This window comes from Zootoca vivipara, chromosome Z2 (assembly GCF_965207765.1).
Source record: "Zootoca vivipara chromosome Z2, rZooViv2.hap1.1, whole genome shotgun sequence".
NCBI classification, from domain to species: Eukaryota; Metazoa; Chordata; class Lepidosauria; order Squamata; family Lacertidae; genus Zootoca; species Zootoca vivipara.
The window spans coordinates 34,283,262-34,309,894 of record NC_142585.1 but is presented as its reverse complement, the minus strand read 5'-3'; the positions used below and the strand labels follow the sequence as shown (position 1 = coordinate 34,309,894).

Here is a 26,633-nt window from a genome sequence, read left to right as displayed (position 1 = left end):
CTCCTGGACAATGACAGCTCCCTTTCTCAAGCTCTGGGAGGAAGACCTTTCATTGCCTACAGACAGCCACCCAATCTTAAACAACTCCTCACCCACAATAATACAACCACCAGACTTAACATGGACACTGGTACCAGAGCCTGCAATAAACCCAGATGCCAACTTTGCTGCCACATACACCCGGACAACATCATTACTGGCCCCAACAACATCCAACATACCATCTCAGGACTATTTAATTGCTCATCTTCTAACATTGTGTATGCCATCAAATGCCAACGGTGCCCTTCAGCTCTCTATATTGGACAAACAGGCCAAACCCTACGCCAAAGGATCAATGGACATAAATCTGACATCAGGAACCATAAGACTGAAAAACCAGTAGGAGAACACTTCAATCTCCCAGGACATTCTATACAAGATCTCAAAGCAGCTGTTTTATTACAGAGAAATTTAGGAACAGACTGGAAAGGGAAGTTGCTGAATTGGAAATCATTACCAAGCTTAAAACCATGGAAGCACCTGGGATGAATAGAGATATCGGATTCTTATCTCATTATGCATGATCAAGCTTTCTTTAGCACCTCAGCCCAGGACTAATTGCAGCCATCAGCAGCCATTAACACCCATCTACAGGTTTACCACTCCCATCAGCCCATCTCCCATTCCCACCCACCCCCACCACCCTCTGTATATATATAGGGTCTGACACTTCTGTTTCTAGTGTATCTGAAGAAGTGTGCATGCACACGAAAGCTCATACCAAAATATAAACTTAGTTGGTCTTTAAGGTGCTACTGAAGGAATTTTTTTATTTTGCTTCGACTCAGACCAACACGGCTACCTACCTGTAACTAAATGTATGGTGTGAGAGTAGCCTTAAGATCAGGGGCCCAACAATCTCAGTATTGGCTATGGCAGAGAGAAGCCAACATAGGGCCCTGGCTGGGGCTGAGAGGAGTTGGGAGTCCAAAAAGATATAGTGGGCACCACATTGGCTGGTCCTGGGTAAAACTGTCAGCAGTTCTCCTGGAGAACCTGGACCTTCTGCGTACAAGACAGAAGCTTTACAACCAATCTGTAGTCCTCTCATTAAATGCAAAGCAAGATTCTAGTCATCCTAGTTCTCAATAAAAGGCTGAATTAAACAGGAAGCTGCCTTAGCTCTGCAGTGTTTCAGGCAGAGGACCTTCCCAGCCCTTCCTGGAGATGCCATTGGAGATGGAACTGGGGACCTTATGTGCACAAAACAGGTGTTTACCACGGAGTTGAAGGCTCAATACCTGAAATCACAGAATAGCAAACTGCTATTACAAGTGCAGAAAGAAGGAGCAGTAAACAAGTAGGCATTAGTTGAGGGTGGGAGGACCTTTTACACTGTCTCTTCTTACATTATGGGGTCATAGAATGCAGGAAAACAAGTTCTAGCAATCAGATCCTAGTAATCTGGTTGTCATTCTGCACCCTTTCCTGCTTGCAATTATTTGGCAAAATACTATGAATTCTTCTCGTTCTGGGAAATAATATAATAGTTTTACCCAAAGAGGCCTCTCTTTTGGAGATGTATTAAGGGGAATGTTCCAATAAATTTGGCAGGATTTGGGCTGTGCTGTTTGCAGAGCACTGCATGTTCCCCTGTCCTTGGTTTCTTCGCCCTTTGTTCGCCTTTGAGGACGAGAGGCATTGGCATGAAACACTGTTCTCCCCATTCCCCTGAGAGTAAATGCCATCAGAGCTCCTTACAGCAAAAAGAAGGAGGAGGAGGAGGAGGAGGAGGAGGAGGAAAAATACATCCTCAGCTCTTTCGGAACCGTCTCTGGTGTCCTGAGAACTGACAGGTAAGATTCCAATTCCAATCAGCACTTTTCTGGCTCAGGGTTCCTGGCTTGCCACACACACACACACACACACACACACACATTATTGTAAACAACCATCAGCAAGATTATAATACACAACAGCAAAGGAAAGGAATGAAGGAGACCAGGTCTGGAGGAGGAATCATTGGCATATTGGACACAGAATATCAAAACAGAAGAGCGTAAAAGTGAACTACCGTATTAGGAAAGAGCACCTTGTCCCCCAAAACACAAGGGGCTCCGGAGCAAATATGCCAATTTCATGCTCTGTCAGTTTCTCATCCCCCCCCCCCATATTAAATTCAGTTCTCCACATTTCCACATCAGTTTGTGATTTAAAAAGAAAAAGTCATGAAAATTCACCAGTGTTTTAGTGCAAATTTATCCCAATACTGTACATCTTCAGAAAGTGATTTATCCTAATATATTCAATTTTTTACATCATTTTCACCATTATAAGCCTTGATATGTGCACTTTAGGCTAATGTAATGCATTTTTGTAACACATTACTTGGGTGGATAACTTTGCTGCAAAAGTCAGAGAAGGCTACATTTTAAAGGATGGCTGATTCTATGGGTCATCTACAGATACCAGGATTATTTGCAAGAAGCCATGACTGTTTAAAGTATTATAAATGTGCTTTATAAATTCATTATGTGGCCCATTTCTACTCTAAAATAAATCCCATTGACTTCACTGGGGCTGACTTCCCAGGTAAGTGGGGTTGGTATTGAAACCTATGGGTTGCATTTAATAAAGTTCTATTTAGAGCAGACCAGTTGAAAATAGTAAATTAGTTATATCCACTCATTTAAATGTGTTGTAGCCACTGCTAGTCGTACAAAGAGCAGGTCCACTGAAAATAATTGACATGACGAAATTAGATCCATTTCATTTAAAGGGGTTCTACCCTTGAGTTGAACAGGGTTGGGTGCAACCCTGAGTAGGACTAATATTGGGTACAGCTGTAAGTCTATATTTTATATTATTTTTGGCATTATAGAAGCAACTGCCTTTGATGTGCTTGCAAATTAGCCAGAATATACGGTAAATGGCAGCAGCAGAAGCGTCACTTAAATCTTTTTAAACATTTTCTTTCCAGCTTAAATAAAAAAAGAAGAAGCAGCAGCAAAAGGATAATATGCTGTTTCCATCTGGACCCTAGAGTCCAAAGAAAAAATTCAAAGTCCGCCCAAGAGGCCCCTGAAATCATCCTGTACGCAAATATTTCTATATATATCTATATCTCCGCCTGTGTCCTCATTGGCAATATCACATGGTCCTGGAAGCGATCACAGATACAAGCAGTGGAACATTAACTGTGGAGCCTCAAGAAGATTCCACATTGACTACGCTTCCCTTACCTCCTGGCTGAACTTCTTGCTTTGCCTTTGATGGCATCCATAACCCAGGAACAGATCCATAAGGTAAGGAGGAAAATGACAACAAGAAAAGGTGGATAAAAATGTGTGTGCCCTGGTGAGTGGCTTTGAATTAACAAAGCTTTCTGCTGCTCCCCCCCACCCCCACCCTCGCCAGCCACCTTCTGAAATTGGATTGAGCAATGATTAATTAAATGAATTTATCTCTGTTTTTGTGCACCCATATGGAGAGAGAAACATCCTGCCATGACTTTAAATATATTATTGGCCTTTTGCATACAGTACTCTTTATTTTGATCCTTCTCGTTCGTCCCCCGATCTTTCTCTTTATCTGTTGCCTCTCTTAAAGTCTGAAAATCCTCATCTCTTTATCCATAATCTCCTTCCTGCTGCGATGGTGTTGCTGGTTAATTCCCTTTTCTTTTTTTTCAACGTTGTTTTAAATTTTATTTTATAATGTTCAGAACGATTACAACAGATGAAAATCAAAACCGTAAAATAGGCACACAGAATAAATACAGTTACAGAGCAGTTTAGTAACAAACTCCAGGTCTAGAAAGAAAAAAGAATGAAAGTTGTCTTCACATGAAGGAATAATATATAACTGTTACTTGATTGTCAAGTAGACTTCCCAATTTCCCAAGCTTGTAACAAAGGTTGCATTGATTTTTAATACTCCGTAGAGATCCCAAGAGGGAAAGTAAAGGAAAGCAGTATAAAAGTATGTGAATTTACCAGCCCGGGAGGGATGACAAGTGGAAGTCGATTTATAGAAGAGTTTTTGTGAAGTTAAAAGAAATTATGCTATTTGATAAATATTAATATATAATTTATCCGAATTAGGCTATGATTTAGATATTTACTAGTAGGTTTTTAATTTGTATACTTTATATAATAGGTATGTTGTGTTTTGTTTATATTTATTTTATATTATTTGTATGTATTTTATTTGTATAATTTTGACTGGAATTTCAATAAAGTTTATAAAAATTAAAAAAAGAAAAAAGAAAAGAAAATGAGGGTTCTGCTGTAAAGGAATGCCAAATCATATAAAAAGATTATAGACCCTGTCAAAATCTCAAATTATGTGCAATTTCCTTCACTATACCTGCATTCCAGCATGGTACCAAGTGTCCTGTGTAAGATTTGGGGCTGTTTTCCATTGCATTGCAATTACTATTTGAGCTGCAAATACCGGTACCATATATAAGACAAATCCTTACGACAATAAATCTACATTGGTATCCTCAACAATATTCAATGACATTAATTTTGGACAGCAAACAATAGTTCCTCTGGTGATACTAATTATTTCTGTCAAAATCAAAGAATTATAAGAATCTTGAACCAACTTACATTCCTACCATAAATATGTTGTGGTTTGATTTGATAGATAAGAAACAATGGCAAATTTGAATCAATAAAGCAGAAATCTCTCTTGATTTCTTGCTACTTCAGTGGGAACGTTTATCAGGCCATTACATATCTCCTAAAAGCCAGAGCCTAACATTATTGTGAAAAGGACTGCCTCTAAGTATGCTGGGAACTCAATTATCCGGTTGAGAGAGCCCTATACAGTGCCACTGACATCACAGATTTAGGGGTTTTATGGTTTGTTTTATTTTATTTCAGTTTCAGGAGTCCCAGATCCTTCCCAGGGCTTAGAGCAGGGGTCAGCAACCTATGTCTCATGGGCCACAAGTGGCCCATGGGGGTCATTTAACCGGCCCATGGACCCCCACCGCCTGCTCGGGGACCCCCGCCGCCCGCTCGGTCAGCCAGCTCCCATGTGCGGTGCGGAGCAGAGTGGGGATCGCCTTCGGTGACGCTGGCCAGCTTCCCATTGACTGTAGGAAGCTCCTCATGGGAAGCTGCGCATGCCTCCTCCACGCCGGAAGGAGCGCTGGAAATAGCATTTGCACATGCACGTGCTCGCGCACACTCTGGCCCACTGCGGCGTCTGCGGGACCATGAACTGGCCCAAGCCACAAAAACTTTGCCGACCCCTGGCTTAGAGCAAGGGAGAACAGCAGATGCTTTTGTGCAACAAATGAGTCATTGGAAAGAGTTAAGACTTATTGCTCAAGGACCTAGGGCCATCACCAGCTGTATCAGATGATTCATTGAAAAAGATTCCAACATAACTCTATGGACCACTATGATTTGTAGTACTGTCCAACAGGGAATAGGGCAGGAATTTGATTTGGTTAACATTTAAAGGAAAACTCACCCTAATTTGCACTTTCAGAAACTACTGTGAACTGAAATGCAGTCATTTTTTAAAAAAATTTGTACTTCTCTGAATGTTGCAATGCCTCTTTTCAGCCAAGTCATGTGTAAAAAAATAATAATGCACATACTAGGGTATAGCATGCAGAAAAATAAACATCCAAGTAAAAATAAAATACCCCACCCCAAAATGCATTCTGTTGGGGATATGGCCTTCTTTGCCAAAACGTGTATAAATTGCATACAAAAATGTGCATGTTTGGCAGAGAGTCACACTGAAACGCTGATGAACTAATGGGAGGACATTTTGAAAAAGTAAATAAATCACAAACTGATATGGAAATGTGGAGAAAAGAGGGCCGGGGGGGGGACACTGAGCAAAAGTGAAAATGCCAGATTTTCCTATCTCTTGATTCTAGTCGTTGTGGTGATGGTGATGATGATAACAAATGTCTCTCTCCCCCCCCCCCAGTTCCACCAAGACGGCTTCCTTGTTCTTGACCAGTTTTTCAGCTCTGAAGTGTGTGAGGCCATGAGGGCCCAGATCCAAAAGATCATTGCTGACATGGACGTGCCTCCTCACTGCCGTACAGAGTTTTCAACCCGGGAAGATGAACAGCTCCAGGCACAGGTGCAGAAAGTAGCTTCAAACCACATCTCCCACCACAGATACCACTGCAGCGTGGTTAAGAGTGCAGGCTAGTACCAGGGAGACCCCAGGGTTCGAATCCCCACTTCCCTGTAGCTAGATTCTGTTTCATTTATTTGTCTCTAATCCTTAGGCAGTCTGAGTTGTAGCTGTATGACAACCAGCTTAAAAAAAAGAGAGAGAAAAGAATAATATTTTTTTATTTGTTTTATTGCTTGCTGTTTGCAGCCCTGGGCTCCTTTGAGAAGAAGGGTGGGATATACATTTAATAAAGGAATAAGTAACATGAAGTAGCATGGCATCTCTTATTTTGCTATTTGCATTTTTTAGGACAATATATTGTTGATGACAGTAATAATAATGATGATGATTTGCTTCCAACAACTTACACTTTCTTTCATCTTTCCTTTTTCACTATGCCAACCTCTTTTTGGAAACGGGGACTGGGGGGAAGATGCAGGTAAACCCCCTTTTTGCCATGCAGACAGGATAATGGTCTCTTGCTGCAGAGTAACTCAGGAGAGCAGCCTACCCCTCAGCCCGTTTTTTTTAACCATTAAGAGCCAGGGTGGCAGAGCAGCTGCTCTGTTGGATAGGAACCAGGGGGAGAGTTCAAATCCTTTCTCAGCCGCAGAGCTTGCTAGACAACCCGTTGCAATCTCTCAGCCTTAACCTACCTTACAGGGTTGCTGTGAAAGTTAAATGGTTGTGTGCTCCCCTGATCTCTTAGGAGGAATATGGGATAAAAAATATTATATTATTGAAGTAAAAACAATGCACTTACTCTGTGCATGTATGTACACTTGTGCAACAAAACTCCCCCCCCCTCTTCTCCCCTCAGAAGCTTCCCCAGTCAGTTATGTAGGGTTGAGGGAACCCCATAACATATTTAGGGGGTGCATGAGGTGGAAGTTCCATTGCACAAGCATAAAATCCTTGCACTGGTGGAAAGAATTAGTGCTGCGTTGGAGGCAAACAGATGTATATTATAAAAGCATGCCTTTATCTAACTGAATAAAATTCCAGTGTGTTGTAACTGACAGGTGTTATCCAAATAACAGGATATTATGGGCATATTCAATTTCTCATTAATTCGGAGACTAGAGTTTAGTACACAGGGCTTATGTGAACACACATAGGATTAAACCATGGCATGTTAAGTTTGTACAAAGAAAGAGGAAGGGCCATAGCTCAGCAGCAGAGCACCTGCCTTGCATGTAGAAGGTCCCAGGTTCAATCCCCGATGGCATCTCCAGGTAGGGCTGGGAGAGATGCCTGCCGGTCTGTGTAGACTTGAGCATACTGAGCTAGATGGATGAATGGTTTGACTTTGTTTAATGGCAGTTTCCTAAGTCTTAAAGAATGGGTTATAGCTCTGTAGTTAAAGGGGCCACATTACTTCATTGGAAACATCCTTTTTATTAGCTTATCATCATTTCCAAATTGAACTTCTTACCAATTTTATAATTTGTATTTGATTTAAGGGAGGAGCACCTTACAAACGGCACAAAATATTAAAATAAACAGCCTCAGTATTCATTGTGATAATAATGTGTAATAATATTTTTATTTTGGCCTCCAACAGGGCAGCGCGGAATATTTCCTAACCAGCGGAGACAAAATCAGATTCTTTTTCGAAAAAGGTGTTTTTGACGGAAAAGGTAAGCATTTTCTAAAAAATAAAATTTAAAAATCTAGACTTTTAAAAAATGAAGTTAAAATAATCATCCAGTAGGAAAGATGAAGAAAAAAGTATAAACCCCTCACAGGTGGTGCTGTGCGTTAAACCACAGAGCCTAGGCCGGCGGTTCGAATCCCCGCGACGGGGTGAGCTCCCATTGCTCGGTCCCAGCTCCTGCCAACCTAGCAGTTTGAAAGCACATCAAAGTGCAAGTAGATAAATAAGTACCACTACAGCGGGAAGGTAAACAGCGTTTCCGTGCGCTGCTCTGGTTCGCCAGAAGCGGCTTAGTCATGCTGACCACATGACCTGGAAGCTGTACGCCGGCTCCCTCGGCCAATAAGGCGAGATGAGCGCCACAAACCCCAGAGTGGGTCACGACTGGACCTAATGGTCTGGGGTCCCTTTACCTAGGAAAGATGAAGAAAAAAGTACAAACCTCTCACAGAGTTAACAACCATTACCTCATGAAATAAAAGTACATTTTTAATATACTCCACATTTAATTAGATGTTACAACATAACGCAGCCTGATACAGGAAGAGGAGAAAGCAGATGTTATGATAAATACCAAATAAAGCCACATTTCATTGGTACTTGCCTCCCCCATGATTGGTCTATCATATAAGTAGCAAATGACTTCAAAATGAAGGTGAAATCATAGGTATTAATATATGTCAGTTTCTCAGATATGGGAATAAACATTACTCTGTGGAAGCAAATGTTTAATGAAAAACCAGAGGACTCCTTTCAGTCCTGTGATATGGCCAAACTATTTTGGGAGTGGGGGGATGGGGTCAGCTTTTGCTTCCCCCCCCATAAAATTTTATGAAGGTTTTTTCATAGTACAGTACAATAAAAACAAACTAATTAAACAAAAACTGAAACTGAAAAAAGAAAGGAAAATGCAGAGTCCTCTCTCAAAGGTAGCTCTTAACCCTTGTCACCCACAGAAAGGGGTGGACCCTCCCATCTCTCACCTGGGAGCTCCCCTTTCTTTTCCCAGCCTCTCACCTTGGGAGATGCTCCCTTGCCTGCCTTGCACACAGGGTCCTTCACCAGCCAGTCATCACCTTCAAGTGTGTATAATCCCAGAGTAGAGGGCACCAAGGAAAACAAAAAATAAAAGACAGAATAAGGAAGATAAAAGGAAATGAGAAATAGAAGAGGGGGAAAAAGAAATAAGAAAGTAAAAGGGCTTCTGATTTTCCATCTATCAGTTACATACATTTTTTCCTTAGAGGGTCAGGCAAACCGTTATAATTAATAATGCTTTTTGTAGGATGTGGGGAGTGGGGGGGAGTTGATGGAACCAAAGGCGGCAGTTGCTGAAAAGGTTTGGGAACTTTTCCTAAACTGATCTAAACTGATATAACCAGTGCTTTTTTTTCTGGGGCTACGCATAACCCTAAACATTTTGTGAATTGAATTTAAGTTTCGTCTCATTAAGGGGCAGAATTTCAATATGAGTATAACACATGTGCTATGTGGTTTATGTTGCATTAAACATTTTTCTTTCCTAGGAGATTTTCTTGTTCCAAAGGAAAAAGCTGTTAATAAAATTGGCCATGGTAAGTATGAAAGACAGCAGTGTATGAAAATGATACACATGTGGGAGTCCATTTTTCCATGAAGCATGTTGCAAAAAGCATTTTGCAAAAACCAAGCCACAGACCCCCTACTTTTGAAAATTTTGATAACTCTATGGTAGTTACCTGTGCAAAGCAATTTTTTGAAGTAAATGTGAGGTAGCCCCCAATAAGAAAAGGATTTTAGGTGTACTAAAAATCAGACCATAAAATTTGTGATATTACCACAACTTGTCTTTCTGCAGACAGTAGGAAAAACTCATTGCCATTGTTCCATTACAACTGAATTTTTTTAAAAGCAATTGTGACCCTAACTTGCAAGTGCTCTATTTAGCTGCTGATATATCACAATGTTGAAAAGAAAGTATTGCCCAGCCCTAAATCATCAGAAGATGAGCTGCTGTGCTAATCATAGCGGCAATTTGCTTAGCTATTTCCCCTGTGGGACTTCCAAGAGGAGACATGAATCCCAAACTTGTAAGGCAAGATTCACTGAAAACCCTACCTACAAGCAGTGGGAGAGTCCTCTAAACTTGATAGTTGTTGAAAGCAATTAGAAGTTATTTTCAGTTTAAAAGTAGATAACAAGGGGTAAGGAATCCCTTACATTAAAAAAAAATATTGAGCTGTTTGCACTCCCCCCTATTTGCAAGAGCCCATAGGAACTGTGTCAGAGGTTTGTGCCCAATCCCAGCTCACCTGCCATCCAGCAACTTTTCCAGAAGTTTCCCCCCCCCTCCGGCAAGCAGGCGCTGGTCATGAGCAGAGGCTGGGTGTTCCGTGCATAGCTGCCAAGTTATCCCTTTTTTACAGGGATTTTCCCTTATGCTGAATAGGCTTCCTCGCGAGAAAAGCGAAAACTTGGCAGCTATGGTTCCATGGAAGGCTTTCACTGCGCAAATTAAGTGAGCCCCTGGCAGGGGATGGTGCTGCAGACTCCCTGGGTGTGTTCTGCGGACCCCCAGGGGTCCCCGGACCCCTATTTAGGAGCCACTGGTGCGGACAATACTGAGCTAAATAAACCCAAATTGCCTCCTTCACTATTAAGACAGCTTCCTATGTTCTGCAAATGTGTGCCTCATTTCAAACTGAATCATCTGGATTTCAGGCCTCAAAACTCATCAGCACACTTACCTGGTAATGCATTCCATTGAATTAAGTGTGATTTACCTTTAAGTCAAGATGCATAGGATTGCGTTCTCATTGATGGACCCCCTTCACTGCTGTTTTTAAAAAGGGTATAGGGATGTCCCTTTCCCTTGATCAGGAAGGTGATTGGATGAAATACAGTTAAGTTGCAAGAGCAAAAAAGCAGGGACAATTTCTGCTTGCTTCATCTCTCCCCCTCCTCTTTTGCAGCGTTGCATGCATACGATTCCACCTTCAAGCAGATCACTCACTCCTCAGATGTGCAGGTGAGTTTGAGTGCCAACTGAAAGCCCCAAGTTAATTTAGATCACATTTCCACCCCGCATTTAAAGCCCCCCTTATACCCCTTTTAACAGTCATGGCTTCCTCCAGCAAATCCTGGTAGCTGTGTTCAGGGTGCTGAGATTCATTAGATCACCTCCTCCCCATTCCTTCCCCAAAGCTATAGTTCCCAGAGTTCCTTGCGAAGAAGGGTGGATTGTCCAGCCACCCTGGGAACTGTAGCTGTGTGTGTGTAGAACCAGGGGAGTTTTCTAGCAACTCTCAGCATGCTGAGCAAACTGCACCAAAAACCATGACAGCACTTACAAGGGTACTGAGTGTTGTTGTTGTTGTTGTTCTTGTTTAGTCGTTTAGTCGTGTCCGACTCTTTGTGACCCCATGGACCATAGCACGCCAGGCCAGGCACTCCTGAGTGTTGTTAGGAGACCCCTATTTTGCACAGAGAGCTACAGTTCTCAGAGCAGTTTAACAATCCATCCATCTTCCCAGGGAACTCTGGGATTTGTTGCTGGGGAGATAGGGGGTCTGCTAACAACTCTCAGCACCCTTAACTACAGCTCCCAGGATTCTTTACAGGAAGTCATGACTGTTTAAAGGGGCACCGTATAGTGTGAATGAGACTTTGGAAAGAACAATATGGGGAACTATTGATTCATACTCTTTCTGCTTGCAGATTCACAATAGCCTTATTTTGAAAGGAACTGAGCTACTGGTATGACAAAATCAGGCATGTAGCTTTGCTGGATAAACTTTCCCACCATTGACAGGTGATGAGAGGGAAAGTGACCAGTTTTCGGCCATCTGGTTTCCATTAGTTGAATAGGTCCCAATGATGTACAAATAGGTGTGACTGCTCCAAATCTTCAATGGAAAACTTTATCCTCTTCGCATCTGACTGTAAGGAATTTCCTACTCTGAAAAATTGTAACAGAAGGGGAAGAGAGCATTTAAATACAGTGGGACCTCGACTTATGAATTTAATCCATTCCGAATGCACACTCGTAGGTCGAAAACTTCGTAAGTAGAGTTTCCCATAGGAAAAGCGGTTTCCCATAGGAATGCATTGGAAACGGAAAAATGCGTTAAGTTGAGGAAACCGCATCTAAAAATTCGTAAGTCGAGGAAACCGCATCTTGCCGCGAATGGGTTTTCCGTTCGGATGTCGAAAAAATCGTAAGCACACGGCCACTTTTTCCACTCGTAAGTTGAAAACGTCGGATGTCGAGTAGTTCGTAAGTCAAGGTCCCACTGTAATTTAATTACTGCCTCTGACAGCTTCCTTTACATGACTTGCATTGTTCCCAAAGTGGGCAGTGGAGCCACCTGGAGGAGTGCAAAGAGACAAGGGGGTGGCAGGGGGGCGCTGGAGGTGTAAACAACTTCAAAGAGCTGGCACCACTGCATCGAGTCTTGCACTTTTGTTGAATTAATGAAACTAAATACCTTTAATTGGGTTTCCAATAAATGTGCAATTAAGTATTACTGTTTTGAACTTTATTTTGCTATTATCTTCCTTAGTGGGTTCTGCAGACTGCTAATCTGAAACATGCTTTTTGGGGGATAGTGTAGGGCAGGGGTTCCCAACAAAATTTTCTCGAGGACCCCTCATCGGGCCGCTATTGTGACAAGGACCCCCATTAATTGACTTACTTGCTTGAACATCAAATCTTCCTCTTCATCTGTAGGCCTTTGTCGTTTTAATGAACCACTTTTTAACCAACGGTCCATTTTTAACTACGCGAACTGTAGCTTCCGTGAAAAACAACGCTTTGTTTACAAACACTACTGTTTTGTAAAGAGGCAGCACGCGCCAGGGAGGAGGGAGGGGAATGGAGAAGACAGGGTACCTGTGCAGTAGCGCACAAATGAAGCTGACACGCGCAAAGCATCTTGGGGAGGTGAGCGTTAGTAGAATGCGCGCGCTGCCTCTTTGCAAAACAGTAGTGTTTGTAAAGCGCCACCTAACGGCATACAGCAGAACTACTGCCTCTATCTAATTCTAGTTTTGCGCTAGACTCTGCTCATGCAGGAAGTGGCCAAAACAAAAAATCTGTTATCATACGAAATATATTTAATATATTTTTTATTCTAATAGCATCTTGCGGACCCCTCTGGCATAGCTCGCGGACCCCTGGGGGTCCCCGGACCACCAGGGATGGGTTTATGGAAGCAAGGGGGCAGTAGACCAAAATTTGGGAACCACTGGTCTAGTCCACACTGCACCTTGAATCACACTGTGCAAAGTCTGGGCCTGGACCCTGCACTCATATATCTGAGGCCCTTCTTTGGGTGCCTCCTCCATGAGAGGTCTGGAGAGTGGCAACACGAGAACAGGCCTCTTCTGCAGTGGCTCTGTGTTTGTGAAATGCTTCCCAAAGGGAGACTCACCTGGCGTCATCATTGCATATATTTAGGTGCTAGGTAAAAAAAATTTTTTCCCCAGCCAGGTGTTCAGCTGATTAACATCCTATGGCTTTTTAAGTGTAGTGGATTTTGGTGGGGGTTTTTTTGAGAGGGTATTGGTTTTTCTTTTTGTATTCTCATTTTGTATTTTTCTGTTGCAAACCGCCTTGGGATCTTTGGATGAAGGGCAGTATACAATTTTTAATAGTAATAGTAGTAGTAGTAGTAGTAGTAGTAATAATAATAATAATAATGTATGGGTCCTGTTTCTTTCCATCAGGCACGGAGGGTTGTTTTTTGGTAAAGACATGTTCACTTACCTTTCTTACTTTTTTCTGTATACTTTTATTTCCCTTTTGCAATATGCAAAACTTCATAAATAACTATATGAGGAGAAATGAAGTTCTCAAGCCCCAAAGGGAGAGATGTGCCTTTGTTTGATGGATTATATTTCTGGCCCATAAATATAATATAAAGAGTTGAAGAATATTTACATGTTATAGCCATTAAAACCAAATTGCATTTAAAAAAACTATTTCTGATTGCCTGGCGTGCTATGGTCCATGGGGTCACGAAGAGTCGGACACGACTAAACAACAACAAACAATTTCTGATTGTTAATAGTCTCATTTCAAAAGCCACTGTTTGTGTGAATGTATAATGGAGTTGGAGCAAATGAAGTTGGAGCCATTACAATGAATGGACCGCAGTTAGTCATGCCCATTGATTTCAATGGTTATACACTGAGAGTCCCTATATTTTGCTACCTGCTTCTTTGTAGTTTGCTAGCTTAGCAAGCCTGCTTCATAAACTATGGTTTGAAGGTGGCATATTTTGAAACTGACCAGTTTGTTAAAAAAAGCCACAATCCCCACTTCAGACATAATTGCAAGCAGAGTTTAACAGAAACTGAAAGTTCCAAAAAATCTCCTCCTGGCTATGTGCAACTAAGTGGTGTGTAGGCACAAACCTGAGGATAGTTATAGCTTGCACATGTCATGACAAACTATATTTCATCATGGTTTTTATCTAATCTCGTGCAAATTTTGGGATATTTTTCAGGTACTGGCAAGAAAACTGGGGTTTGAAAACCCAGTGGTGGTGCAAAGCATGTACATATTCAAGGTATGGTAACCTTTAACTCTGCTTATTAACTGAATTAATGAACTAAATGCATTAATAGGATAATCTTTTTGTACTTTCCTCCTCAATAAAATGGTGTCCCCCCCCCTCCCCTGTTTTCTAGCAACCTGGCATCGGCGGTGAAGGTGAGGTTCATACTCTGCCTATTTCTACAATGAAAGTAGTTCCGAATAAAGGGCTGGATTAAACAGGAACAGAATAAAGTCAGACTATTGGTCCGTCTAGCTCAGTATTGTCTGCACTGACCGGAGGTAGCTCTCCAAGGTTTCTGGAAGGGAACATTCCCAGCTCTACTTGGAGTTTCCATCAGGGATTGAACCTGGGACCTTCTTCCCTGGCCCTTCCCTCCAAATTAAAGTTCCAGACCTCATGGTTCTCAATAAAGGAAATAAGCTGTTTTATACTGAGTTAGACCATTGAGCCATCTGGCTCAGTACAGTCTACACTGGCTGGCACCACAACCACAAAGATTTCAAACTGGGGTTGTTCTCAGTCCTCTCTGGAGATGCTGGGGACTGAACACTCCTTCCTGTGTTGCACCACTCTCTAGCCAAGCTGAGTGCCCTCTTTGAATGCTTTTGGAGGGCACACATGGGCTTGGATCATGTATTTTGCTTTTGAATGTTTATGTACAAACTAGCTTACTGTGCAAAGCTAAAATTTACTCCACCGACTTTTGCATCTGGCCCTGACCACTCCTTGCATATGGTGCCCAAAAGGTTTGTCCACAAGAGAATTGTGGTGCTCCCTCCTCTTAGGAGTAGATGGGACTTTTGATCTGATGTAGCAAGGCTCTTCTTATATATAGACTTTTGGTTGTTTGGCCAAAGATTGATTTTGGTGAGGGACACATACACGGCTCATGATAATCTGGTTTCAGTGTAAATCAGTGTTTCCTAAACTTGTCTCTCCAGCTGTTTTTGGACTACAACTCCCGTCATCCATAGCTAGCAAGACCAGTGGTCAGGGATGATGGGAACTGTAGTCCAAAAACAGCTGGAGACACAAGTTTGGGAAACCCTGATCTATACAGTGGTGCCTCGCTTAACGAATGCCCTGCTTAACGAAATTTCTGCTTAACGAAAGGATTTTTCAAGCGGAGGTTGCCTCGCTAGACGAATGCGTTTTACGAAAACTTCGTCTGGCGAATCGCGGTTTCCCATAGAAATGCATTGAAATTCAATTAATGCGTTCCTATGGGTAAAAAAAAAGTTTTAAAAAATTCAGTGCGTTCCTATGGGATTCGCTAGATGAATTTTTAGCTATAAGAAAAGACCCGTGGAACGAATTAATTTCGTCTAGCGAGGCACCACTGTATTAAGAAAGCCAGTGTGGTGTAGTGGCTAGTGTGTCAGACTAGGGCCTGGGAGAGACCAGGGTTCAAATTCCCCCACTCAGCCATGGAGCTCACTGGGTGTGACCTTGAGCCAGTCACAGCCTCACAGCCAACCTACCTCACAGGGTTGTTGTGGGGATGAAGCGAGGAGAACTGTGTACTTCACCTCGGAGAAAAAGGTGAGGTATAAATGCAATAAATAAATGAATAAATAAATAAATGTGAGCACATCTCTTGTTACCTGCTGTCAGTAACAAGCCAAGGATATAATAGACCAGTGGCATGGTTAATAGTGAGTGCTGAACTCTTGCACTGCTTTGAGGCTGCAATTCAAGTCAGCAGCGTCCCTCTGGAGTATTACTGTCAATGATAATGTTACAGTCAAGGGAAGGGCAAGGCCATGGAAGAGGAAGGACGGGAAGTTGTTTACCTTGCAGGAAAGGCCATTTTGCCTTTTCTACCAAGACATTCTCTGCATGATGTCCATGGAATCTGACAGGGGATAAAGTGAACATTGCATGCAGAAGTTTCCCCAGTTCAGGCTGGGAAAAGCCCCCTGCCTGGAATACTGGAGAGCCATTGCTGCCAGTAAGTTTGAATAATACTGAGATAGATGGACCAATTATATGACTTATATAGAATTACAGAATCATGGAACAGCAGGGTTGGAAGGGACCCTCAGGGTCATGTAGCCCATCTCCCTGCAATGCAGTACTCTCAACTACAGCATCCTTTACAGATCACCACACAACCACTGCTTAAAAACCTCCAGTGCCTACCACCTCCCGAGGGAGTTTATTTCATTGTCAAAACATTTCTTACTATCAGAAAGTTCTTCCTAGTGTTTAGCCAAAATCTCCTTTATTGACTAAATGAGGGTTGGAGAAAACCTTTGTGTAGTGTGACATTTGAGCCAGCTGTTTGCATCTGTTGCTTCCAGTGACACCACATCAGGATGCCACTTTTCTACATACGGAACCTTTGGGGCGAGTGATCGGCCTCTGGATCGCCCTGGAAAATGCCACCCTAGAGAATGGCTGTTTGTGGTTCATCCCTGGCTCTCACACAAGTAAGAAATTAGTAGCATGGCATTTGATTTGATAGGAAAGCAACTATAGACCGACAACATCTGGTTGGCACCACATTGGCTGCCCTTGCTACAGCTTCATTTGGCACAACAGTGGTACATTTTTCCTGTGCCCTCAGCCCTGTTACTGTCCTTCAGTGGCTCTTCTGCCTATCCTGTCCTGAGAAGCTTCCTCCTCTTGCAGGCTGGTTGCTTGGCCCCTCTCCCCTCATCAGCAAACGAGCACTGCTAATGAGAGAGTACAGGCATGAGTGGGGCGAGTGGGATGCTTGAAAACCCACCAAAGGGGAGAGCTGGGCACTGGATGTTTTTCAATGCCCTGCCTTTTGATTGGCAGGCCAGCACAGGGACACAAAGTGGAAGTATGGCTTGGAGGCGGCACCCTTTTGAGGGATGTGGCAAAGGAGGAGGCAGAGCTGAGCTGCCAGGTTGGAGAGAGGCTGTGATGCAGCCCAGGACCAGCAGAGACAGGGAGCACAGCCAACCAGCGGGGAGGACTTAGTAGGGCCTCTATCTGCAGCTCCATGGGGCAGGTTGACTTCCCCTTGACATGGAGGCTCTGCTGCTGGCTGCCCTGTTTGACAGGCAGGGTGGTGTGCGGCCATCTGCCACGGATTGCAAATTGAGCTAGAATTATGATGATGATGATGGTTCTACCTAGCCTTTTTATATAGACAGGAACTCAATCTCCCCACAATCTAATAATTGTGTATGTATGTGTGTGTGTGTGTGTGTATTAAATAATATTAACTATATTAGAAACACTTTAATTTACAACATGGAAATTTAATTCAGCGTGTGGCCGGCAGGTTCTGTGTCGAACTACTATTGCAGCCCACTTGGTCTGAGAGGCTGGACTGCCTTGGCCTAGAGTATTGCTTTGCTTGGAGAGATCTTGCCAGGGCACCTATGTACAAGACACAAGTCTGTCAACATATCCTCCTTGGCACTTTCTGTGGCGTCCTTCACATTTCCAACATGCTGTTTTATAGGTGGGATCACTCGGCGTATGGTCCGTACTCCCCCAGGCACAATCCCCTGCACAAAGTTTGTTGGTTCTGAGCAGACGTACGATGACAGGCAGTTCATCCCAGTGCCTGTTGAGAAAGGTAAACTTGACAACAAGGGTAAACATTAAGAGGAATAACTATATTAACTGCTGGGCATCATGCCACTAACACAATGTAGAGAAGACAGGGGGATGTTCAGGTAAGCCTCTCACTCTTCCTTCTTTGCTGTAGCAACAAAGGTTACCTCGGGTTTTGATTTAGATCCAATAAACAATACTAGGCTAGGGGGGGACGGTAATGGGACTGGTGATTTGACTTCGCAAATTCATGCACTCGCTTGGTATGGCTTTTAAATCACAAAATAGGTGGCCTCGTTCTGATCCATGGTGAGGTTGTCCACAAAAGTGAGCCGAACCTCTCCGAAAAGTCCCGCAACGTCTACACTTTCCATATCATGGAGGCCAAGGACACGGCTTGGAGCCCAGAGAACTGGTAGGAGGCTGTAGATCAGAGAACGCTTTGCAATATAAAAGGGACCCTGGAGGTGATCCGTTGCTAAGCACTATGCCCTTGCCCCCACCACAATAGCTTTCAAATCTTAGGAGAAGGGCTGCAGCTCAGTGGCAGAGCATCTGCTTTGCATGCAGAAGATTCAGAGGTTCAATCCCCAGTAACATCTCCAGGTAAAGTGGGGGGGGGAGACCTCCCAGTCTGAAACCCTGGAAAGCTGTTGAGTCAGCACAGACCATCCTGAGCTAGATGGATCAAGGGTCTGACCAGTATAAGGCAGCTTCCTATATTCCTATGTAAGCCCCTCCCTTTTCCCAGAAGGTTGCCCAGAAGGGAATGTGCTCATTGGGTCGAAAAAGGTTCCCTACCCCCACCTTCCTTTGGGAGATTTAATTTCCATGCATGCTGTGCTCTAGTTAATCTGTTAGTATTCTATGTTCCAACATACCATACTTTTTTTTTGTCTTCTAGGCTTCAGCCAACCCCTGGGTTGCCTTTCCCCTCTTTGTACACACAAAACTAACAACTGGAGTGCAAAGTGGCGACTGACCAGCCCATGCTTCGGAGTTCACTGCCAGCTACTTTTTCTTTTTTAAAATCTAGCTTTGTGATTTCTTTTTTCCAGTATTGTCTCATCTTTAATGTGGAAGATACCTCTTCTGGGCAGGATGGGAGAATCAGAGTCAGTGCGGTCCTTAGTGCTAGATTGGGGAAGACCCAGGTTCTAATCTCCACTTGGTATTCTTGGGCCAATCACATACACTCTCAGCTTAGCCTACCTCACAGGGATGTTGTGAAGATAAAAGGATGTGTATGTGTGGCAGGGAGGAGAGAACCACATACTGTGGAGTTGTATCCAATGGTAGTCCAGCTAGCCTAGATCTACTGGGTTGTATCCAATGAAGTTCAACTCAGAGTAGGCCCATGGAGCTAGTCATCTTCATTCATTTAAAAGGCCAGGACCATAGAAGGCATTGAAATGGATGAAAGTGACAAACAGAAGCATTCATTTCATTGGCTCTCCTCTGAGTAGAACTTTGTCAGAGACAACTCTCTGTCTCTTATTCCTTGGAGGAAGCCTGGGATACAAATGTAATAAGTAAATAAGATTCGTATAAATGATGGAATATAATTACACTAAATAGACTGGCACCACCAAATAAATCTTAAATGTTGGCCTCCTAGGAATATTCTGTTTCCCCTGTTTTACAGTGTTGCTTATGAGCAAGGGGGATTTCAGGAAAGCACCAGCTATGTCCTGAAAAAATAACCTATGCATATCTACTGGGAAGAAACTCTCACTGAATTGAGTGGGACATACTCCCAGGTAAAACTGCATGTGTAGAACTGCAGACTTAACAGCACACAAAAGATGTTCAAGATGTCCATTATGAATGCCTCCTGACAGGGTTGCTTCTGGGCCGCACACTGACAGCCATAGAAAAGACCTTTAATCAGCAGGACTTTTAAGCCACGTAAAGAGTCCAATATGCTTAGACACATTGCCTTTCCTTGATTTATCTTTACAACACTGCAATACAACAGAACTAAAGTTGCTGGACTAATTTTGAAAGCACAATTAAAAATGACAAGCTGACAAAGATGCTTTTGCATGTCCTTTTTTAAATATTCATTTGATCCAAGAGCAATTATCTGAATACTGTTATCCTTCTTTTTGAACTTCACAGCCTGATACTGTGAGTTCACTACAGTGATTCAAGCCATTGCCCTACCGATAGCCTCCATCCCCACATCGGTCATGCCAAGATTCCCAGCCAAGGTCCCCTAAGTCATCAGTAGTATTTGGAGGTAGAGAGGCAGAAGTAAATTGTCCACTTGGGTAGTGTAGGCTTCCAAAAGGGAAACCAAACTAATAGATGCCAGAATCCAGGAGTAGCTGGCATTTAGATCGACACCACTGTCAAAGATCAGAATGATGGCAACAGCAATGATCTGGGCAAATATGCCCATCATGGTGCCTTCAAAGGTCTTCTTGGTCCCCGGCCATTTGATCTCCCCCACTGTGCTCCCGAAAATAGAAGCTACTGAGTCCCCAATGCCCACAGCAAGCACCCCAGAGTAAGGGGCCAGGGCCCCAGCCCCAGGCAAAGTAGCCTTTGAGGCACAAGGTCTGGGGAACAGCCAAACAGGGAGGGACATCCCCAGCAGAAGATAGATGTGAGTCAAGATCAAAGGCCCACTGTCCCGTTCATCCAAAAAGAGAGAGAGCAAGTTCCTGAGGGTGTGCCCCAAGGGTTTGATGGTGAAGTATCTGATGTACTCAAGAAGAATGAAAACTGCCAAGCACACCACAGCAGCCACGTAGAGGAGCTGGCGGTCGTAGATTAGTCCTGGGACATACGTTGCTACCACAATGAAATGGAAGTATTTCCTGGTTATGGTTGATGCTTGGTGTTTCTTAGAACCAGATGACCTCTTGGCGTTTTGATAGAGAACCACTGTGCATGCCAAAGCAGCCAGGAGGATCCAGTAGGAGAGGAGATAAACTCTGGTCTGTGTTTGAGAGAGGAACTGGGAGAGCCAAAAGAGGGGGTTCTGCCGAATCAGGCGGTAGAGCCACGGCATGACAACCCCCAGACCCAGCACCGCTGTCATCATATGGAAGAACATGGAGGAGATCCAGGTCCCAGAATCCATGAAGAAAAAGAGGGCAGTGAAGAATATCCCAAGGAGAACCACCCCGATCACCACCACCAGGAGGAAGAAGTCAATTGGGTCCCCTCTGCTTTCGGTTACGTTCAGAGAACGTTTGATGAGCTGATTGAGGACGAAGCTTATTCCTGTCAGGACGAGCAGAGCCTCACCGGGAGTGAAGCATCGAGGCAGCAAGTAAAGCAGTATCATACTGAGGTAGACAAAGATAAGCAAGACCTCCAGGACCTCAATCACTTCAGAGACCGTCAACGAGTGCTTCATGGTGTAGATGATCAGGCTGCCAGCAATGCCAGAGATGATGCAGGTATTTGTTGGCACAGGTTTAGTTACACCGAGCGCTATCACAGAGAGGAACAGGGCGATGATCATGCCAGTGGAGGCTACAATGATGCCAAAACGCTCAAAGTACACGATACCAGCCACTTGGCACCTCTCTTTCATCACAATGCCCAGCAATGGGACAGCCATGCAAGCTGGGAAGAGGCCACTGTTTGCTCCTGCCCGAAACTGGAAGACAGCGCTGCCCAGGCGGAGGAGGTTGTCCCATTTAAACTGGATATAGAAAGCTTGGATTGCAAGTGCAATGGAGCACCAGGAAAAGCGATCCCAGACTGTGCTGTGCACACAAAGCACGATGGTGAACATGATGAGGGATTCCACAAGGATGGGTTGCTTGCTTAGCATGGTGCCAGCCAGACTGTTGCACTCCCTGTGCTCAGAGAACCCTGGCAGCTGTTTGTTCTGGTCCAATATTTTCAAATGCGGTCTCTCTCTGTGTGTGTCTGTCTGTCTGTTTCCCCCACTGTCAAAAGCTCTCTTGTATCTTAGTGCCCTTCCTAGAAGTGAAAGCAAAAACCATCCCATTAAAAAAAGAGCGTGTTATATACACCACCTGCTTCTTCTCTTGTACTGAAGGAAAGCTTCTCTTGTTTAATAAAAACATTGCCATGCTCTGGAACTCCATGCAAAGGGAGGATAATTTCTGCCCCTCCTTGCTAGTTTTCCATCACAGCTAAGACCTTCCTATACAGGAAGGGCTTTTGTGGCTGGAGCTCATTGCTTGCCTTGCTAGAATTGGTAGGGAATCATTTTCCTTCTGAAAGCATAAATTCTAAATTGTTTATTGCTGTTATTATGGTAATTTTACTGTTGGTTTCATTCTATGTGATTGCGTTTTTCTTAGCTGTTGTGAACTATAGAAGGAAAGACACAGTGCAGATAAATAAAATATGGTTCAGACACACTCCTTTGTTTACATGACTTCTGGTTTACTCTGTTTAAATCACTCTTGCCTCTCCCTGTTGCATGCAGTGTGCAGATGCCAACATGGTGCCCTCCAGATGTTGAACACCCATCATAGAATCATTTTAGAGTTGGAAGGGACCCCAGCCACAGCTAGCATAGCCAAGAGAGAGAGGTGAATGGGAGTTATTGTCCAACAACACCTGGAAGGCACCAGGTTGGCTATCCCTTTGATACAGAATACTTGGTTGCATCTAATGATGCCCCCTGAGACCTGCTGGTATAGAAATAAAAAATAAAATAAAATAAATACTCAGATTTGCCTCATTGAAATTAATGGACGTAAGTTAGTCATAGAATCATAGAGTTGGAAGGGACCCCAAGGGTCATCTAGTTCAAACCCCTGCAATGCAGGAATCACGGTGCAAGAACCCTTGACACATAGCCATCCAATTTCTGTTTAAAAACCTCAAATGAAGGAGAGCCCACCACCTTCCGAGGGAGTTTGTTCCAATATTGAACAGCTCCTATCAACAGAAAGTTCTTTCTAATGTTTAGTTCTTATAATTTGTATCCAACTGGTTCAGGCCCTACCCTCTGGAGCAGCAGAAAAGAAGTTTGCTCTATCTTCCATATAACAGCTCTTTGGATAACTTGAATATGGCTACCAAATCACCTCTCAGTCTTCTCTTAAGCAACCTAAATATACCCATCTCCCTCAACCGTTTCTCTTAAAGTTTGTGTGGAGGACAACAGGGAGGAGGAACAGGATCCTGGCAAGGTGTGACTGGGACCCACCAAGGCAAGCTGGGGATGGGAAAGGAGAGATTGGAGTTGCACAGGATGACGGGATGGCAAGGGGTCAGGGTGCAGGGACCAGAAGAGCTTCTGTCTCCATGAACAAGGCAGGCTCTGAAGCATAGTGAGCAATGGGAGGTATGCTCTGGGAGGCTGAGGCAGGCAAGGCTCCACAGCCCAGGTGGAGCTCTTTAGCCTCACAACCCAGGTGGGGTGGGGGAAGATGTGTGATTCCTCAGCTGAAGTAGGCTCAGAACAGGTGAGGGTCACATGGCTTGTCAAGCCTAGATGCTGCAATCAGGATTCAAGATATAAAAGGGAAGCAGAGATGAGGGGCTGCATATGCTCAACTGCCTATGTTGCTGGACCTTGGCTTAGATGCTCCAGGACTTCCAATGGACTGTGTTCCCTGACTGCTGGACTCTGGACTTAACATACTGTATATGACAGTGGGACTTGCTGCCAGATATGCTGGGGATTCAGGACAGCTTGGTTCCCAGACCCTTGATCATCTTGGTTGCATTCCGCTGCACATGTTCCAGTTTGTCAATATCATTCTTAAACTAGGGTGCCCAGAGTTGGCCACTGTACTCCAGATGGTGTTTGACTAAGGCAGAATAGAGAGGCCCTAGGACTTCCCTTGATCTGAATGGGTCTGCTCTGAGCTCTGAGTAGGAATACCACTGGATACAACCCACTGTGGTTTGGTTGTTTAAGATATAGAGAATTCTGCCTCAGTGTGAGGATGGAGTAAATCTTCCTTCTGTTTCTACTGAAATCCATCTCCCTGGTTTTTTTTTTTTTGGGGGGGAGCCTCTTATCTTGCTTAATTTCATTTATATGCAAACGACCTATATTCTGATGGTGTGGCTATTTAAAGCATAAACAATAAATTGATATACTTACATGAATCCATGGCACATCCACATCATAAATGTGTGTTGCATCCAACTAAGTTCTATTTAAGAGTACACCTACTGGAATTAAGGCACCTGATCAAGTCATGTCCAATCTTCTGCCCAAGCTGGTTTTGCATGGTGGCTCCATACTCTCTGCAGCAAATGCTATGATTATGTTTCCCACATAACACATGCAAGGAGTGTTGGCTACACCCACAAACCATCAAACACTTAAGCTAGAGTGGTCCAACTTTTCATGCCAAGTAGGCTGCAAGAGTACTTTGACACGGAACCCGTTGCGCAGAAGGGCAGGAAGTGAGTGAGGCAAAAATCTGACAATCCTCTAGCCCTCATGTTGCCTTCCCAAAGCAGGCTAGGTGAGGCACAGATGTAAGACTCTGGCAGGGTCCTGGAGCCCTCCCATCTTCCCAATGATGGGAAAGTGCAAACTAGGCTTTCGGGAAGAAGGCAGGAAGCTTCTAGGACCCTGTCAGAGCTGGGTAAGGAGGCGCCACGTAAGGCAGTGCAAGGGCTGTGGGGTGGGACGCCAAATGTTGTGGGCCACCAAAAAAGGGATCAAGGACCACATGTGGCCCTTGAGCCACATGTTGGACCACCCTGACTTAAGCACACGCATTTAGCAACCCTAGAACCATCAGTTGCATTTTCCAATACTATGTTTCTTACCTATCACATTCGGTCAGTGCGATATAATGGAGAAAGCTGTTGAGCTTGGGTGTTGGAGGACCAGCCTCAAATCCCTGCTCAGTCATAAAGGTCATGAAGCAGGGTACATGTACTTGGACAGGTCACTCACAGCTTAATCTACCTCACAGGGCAATTCTAACAATAAAATGAGATAAAGTTAGAGAATTACATATCCTGAGCACCTGAAATCTAAGCACACAACCACCCTACACTAGGCATGCAGAACTTTCTGCAAACAAGCTCTAATTTAGTTTTTGAAGGTTCCCCACCCCAAGCCATGGCTACTTGCCCCACAACAAATGTCTCACATGTAACCACAAAGGAACTTGTGTACTTGCACTCCTGCTCACTCCTTGGCAAGCAGGACTTGGTGCTAAATGATCCACTGTTTAGCACAGAAAATCCCCATTGGATCTTCCTTTGAAGGCCTGTCTCAAGTTCAAGCAGGACTGCAGAGTAAGAAAGGGAAGAATCAGGAGCACATACCTAGTTCTTTCCTTTGAAGTTGTGTCACCTGATGTCACAGTGGCATCAAATGGTTGACAGGTAGGCAGTTCTACCAACCTGAAAAGTGGCCCACCTGTAGGGTGGAATGAGGATCTAGCCCACCAGTCAAATCCTGTCCTCGAACCCTGCTCTCTACCATAGAATTACGGTAAGTAGTGTTCATTCCCAATAATTCACTCAAAAACAGTCATGCAATCCATTTAAATTAATCACAGACTTACACATATCTACCCCTCCTACAACCGTAATGAAGCAGCGGCCACAGTGAGATACAAAAGGCACCCACTATCTGCACTTTTCAGAAACAATTGCAGGCATGTTTGTTCTGGCAGGCTTTCCCAGCTGGAAAAATGGGTCTTTAGTGTGAGTGTCCGCTTGTTAGAAATTTAGTTTTGTTCTATAAGTATTTGCTGTTTTTAGTTACCTTATTGCCTTGAGATGGCGGTTTAGAATGAGATTAAAAAATCAGTGGCAATACTGGTACCTGTCATGACCCATTTTCACATTTCTACTTTCACACCCAAATGTCACCCTTATTTCCTATGCCTCCTCAATATGCAGTAAAATAACAAACAGCAGCAACAATAAGAATATACCTCTCTATCTATCCCCTTTCCCCACAAAGCCCCTTAAGAATATTATCCCATTTTAAAATTTGCACCAACATTCTTTATAGCGCCAGAGAAAACTACTCAGCCTACCTCACAAGGTTACTGTGAGGGCAGAACGACTCTAATTACTGGTGTGCTCCCAATTTACTGAGAGGGAGGAAGGCTACTTTGTTCTTCTTTTAATGATACATGAAAGGTGTTTGTATTTATGTTTCTAAAGATGCCATTAGGTGCTTGGAGACTTTTGCACAGCATGTAAGTAACACTTCTGATGGATTCTGTACTTGACCTCCTTTGTAGCCTATTGTTTTATTTTGAAATCTTTAAGATAATAGCTTGGTTTCCTGCTAATTATGTTGCTTTCAATGTATACTTTATATCTGACTTCCTTCAGTAATGTTTTATTCTAGATTGCTCTCTTCTATGTTTAATGTATTGTAAGTCACTTTGAGATCCCCCTTAAAAATATAAAGCGGAAATTAAATGAATATTAATAAAGAACAGTAATAAACGAATAGCAAATAACGAACGACCATGAACTCCAGGGTAGCGTCAGGTTGCCTCACTGCGCGATCGGTTACCTTTCTGCATTCAGCACCCTACGCTGTGCTAACTTGGCTCTGGCAAATACATTTAATTTATCAAATCTAAATATATAAATAATATTAATAAGCCAAGTAAAGAAATGCATTAAAATATTTATACCCAGCTGCTTTTTCTCCCGCACCCACCATAAATTTTAAAATATATATTTTTAATGAAAGCAACCTCAACAGGCCTCTACAAACCTTTCATTGCCTCACCCAGCAGATCCCTGTTCGGTAATAAACTCACCCTACTGGGCGCCGCCATCTTGTCGACGTGCTACGCACAACGCGTCAC

General features: G+C 43.5%; 2 protein-coding genes across 7 annotated transcripts; one reads left to right on the top strand and one right to left on the bottom strand.

Annotated features, from left to right (window-relative positions):
* The first annotated feature begins 1,648 nt into the window (after positions 1-1,648).
* PHYHD1 (phytanoyl-CoA dioxygenase domain containing 1) lies at positions 1,649-22,229 on the top strand. The gene is made up of 12 exons (XM_035113030.3): positions 1,649-1,838; positions 2,963-3,287; positions 5,944-6,102; positions 7,706-7,781; positions 9,325-9,372; positions 10,750-10,805; positions 14,287-14,349; positions 14,471-14,492; positions 16,644-16,772; positions 17,783-17,899; positions 18,166-18,292; positions 18,782-22,229. Exons 2-12 carry the CDS (start codon positions 3,255-3,257, stop codon positions 18,831-18,833), a joined length of 882 nt encoding a protein of 293 aa, XP_034968921.1. The 5' UTR covers positions 1,649-1,838; positions 2,963-3,254; the 3' UTR covers positions 18,834-22,229.
* On the bottom strand, positions 19,914-26,614 carry DOLK (dolichol kinase). Of its 6 annotated transcripts, none has more exons than XM_088665255.1 (4): positions 26,540-26,614; positions 24,613-24,768; positions 23,933-24,003; positions 19,914-21,822 (listed from the first exon to the last, which is right to left on the bottom strand). In XM_088665255.1, the coding sequence occupies exon 4, from the start codon at positions 21,668-21,670 to the stop codon at positions 20,096-20,098; it is 1,575 nt and encodes a 524-aa protein (XP_088521381.1). In that variant the 5' UTR covers positions 21,671-21,822; positions 23,933-24,003; positions 24,613-24,768; positions 26,540-26,614; the 3' UTR covers positions 19,914-20,095. The 6 variants fall into 6 exon arrangements, with proteins under 6 accessions (XP_088521381.1, XP_088521380.1, XP_088521383.1 ...); XM_088665254.1 differs by having other exon boundaries at positions 23,933-24,000; XM_088665257.1 differs by having other exon boundaries at positions 26,586-26,614.
* Between the last annotated feature and the right edge of the window lie 19 nt (positions 26,615-26,633).

Coding starts and splice junctions, on each gene's coding strand:
- PHYHD1 (XM_035113030.3), top strand. CDS start 3,255: ATGGCATCCATAACCCAGGAACAGATCCATAAG. Junction 16,773..17,782: donor CATCCCTGGCTCTCACACAA/GTAAGAAATTAG, acceptor GCTGTTTTATAG/GTGGGATCACTCGGCGTATG. Junction 18,293..18,781: donor GCTTGGAGCCCAGAGAACTG/GTAGGAGGCTGT, acceptor TTTGTCTTCTAG/GCTTCAGCCAACCCCTGGGT.
- DOLK (XM_088665255.1), bottom strand. CDS start 21,670: ATGCTAAGCAAGCAACCCATCCTTGTGGAATCCCTCATCATGTTCACC.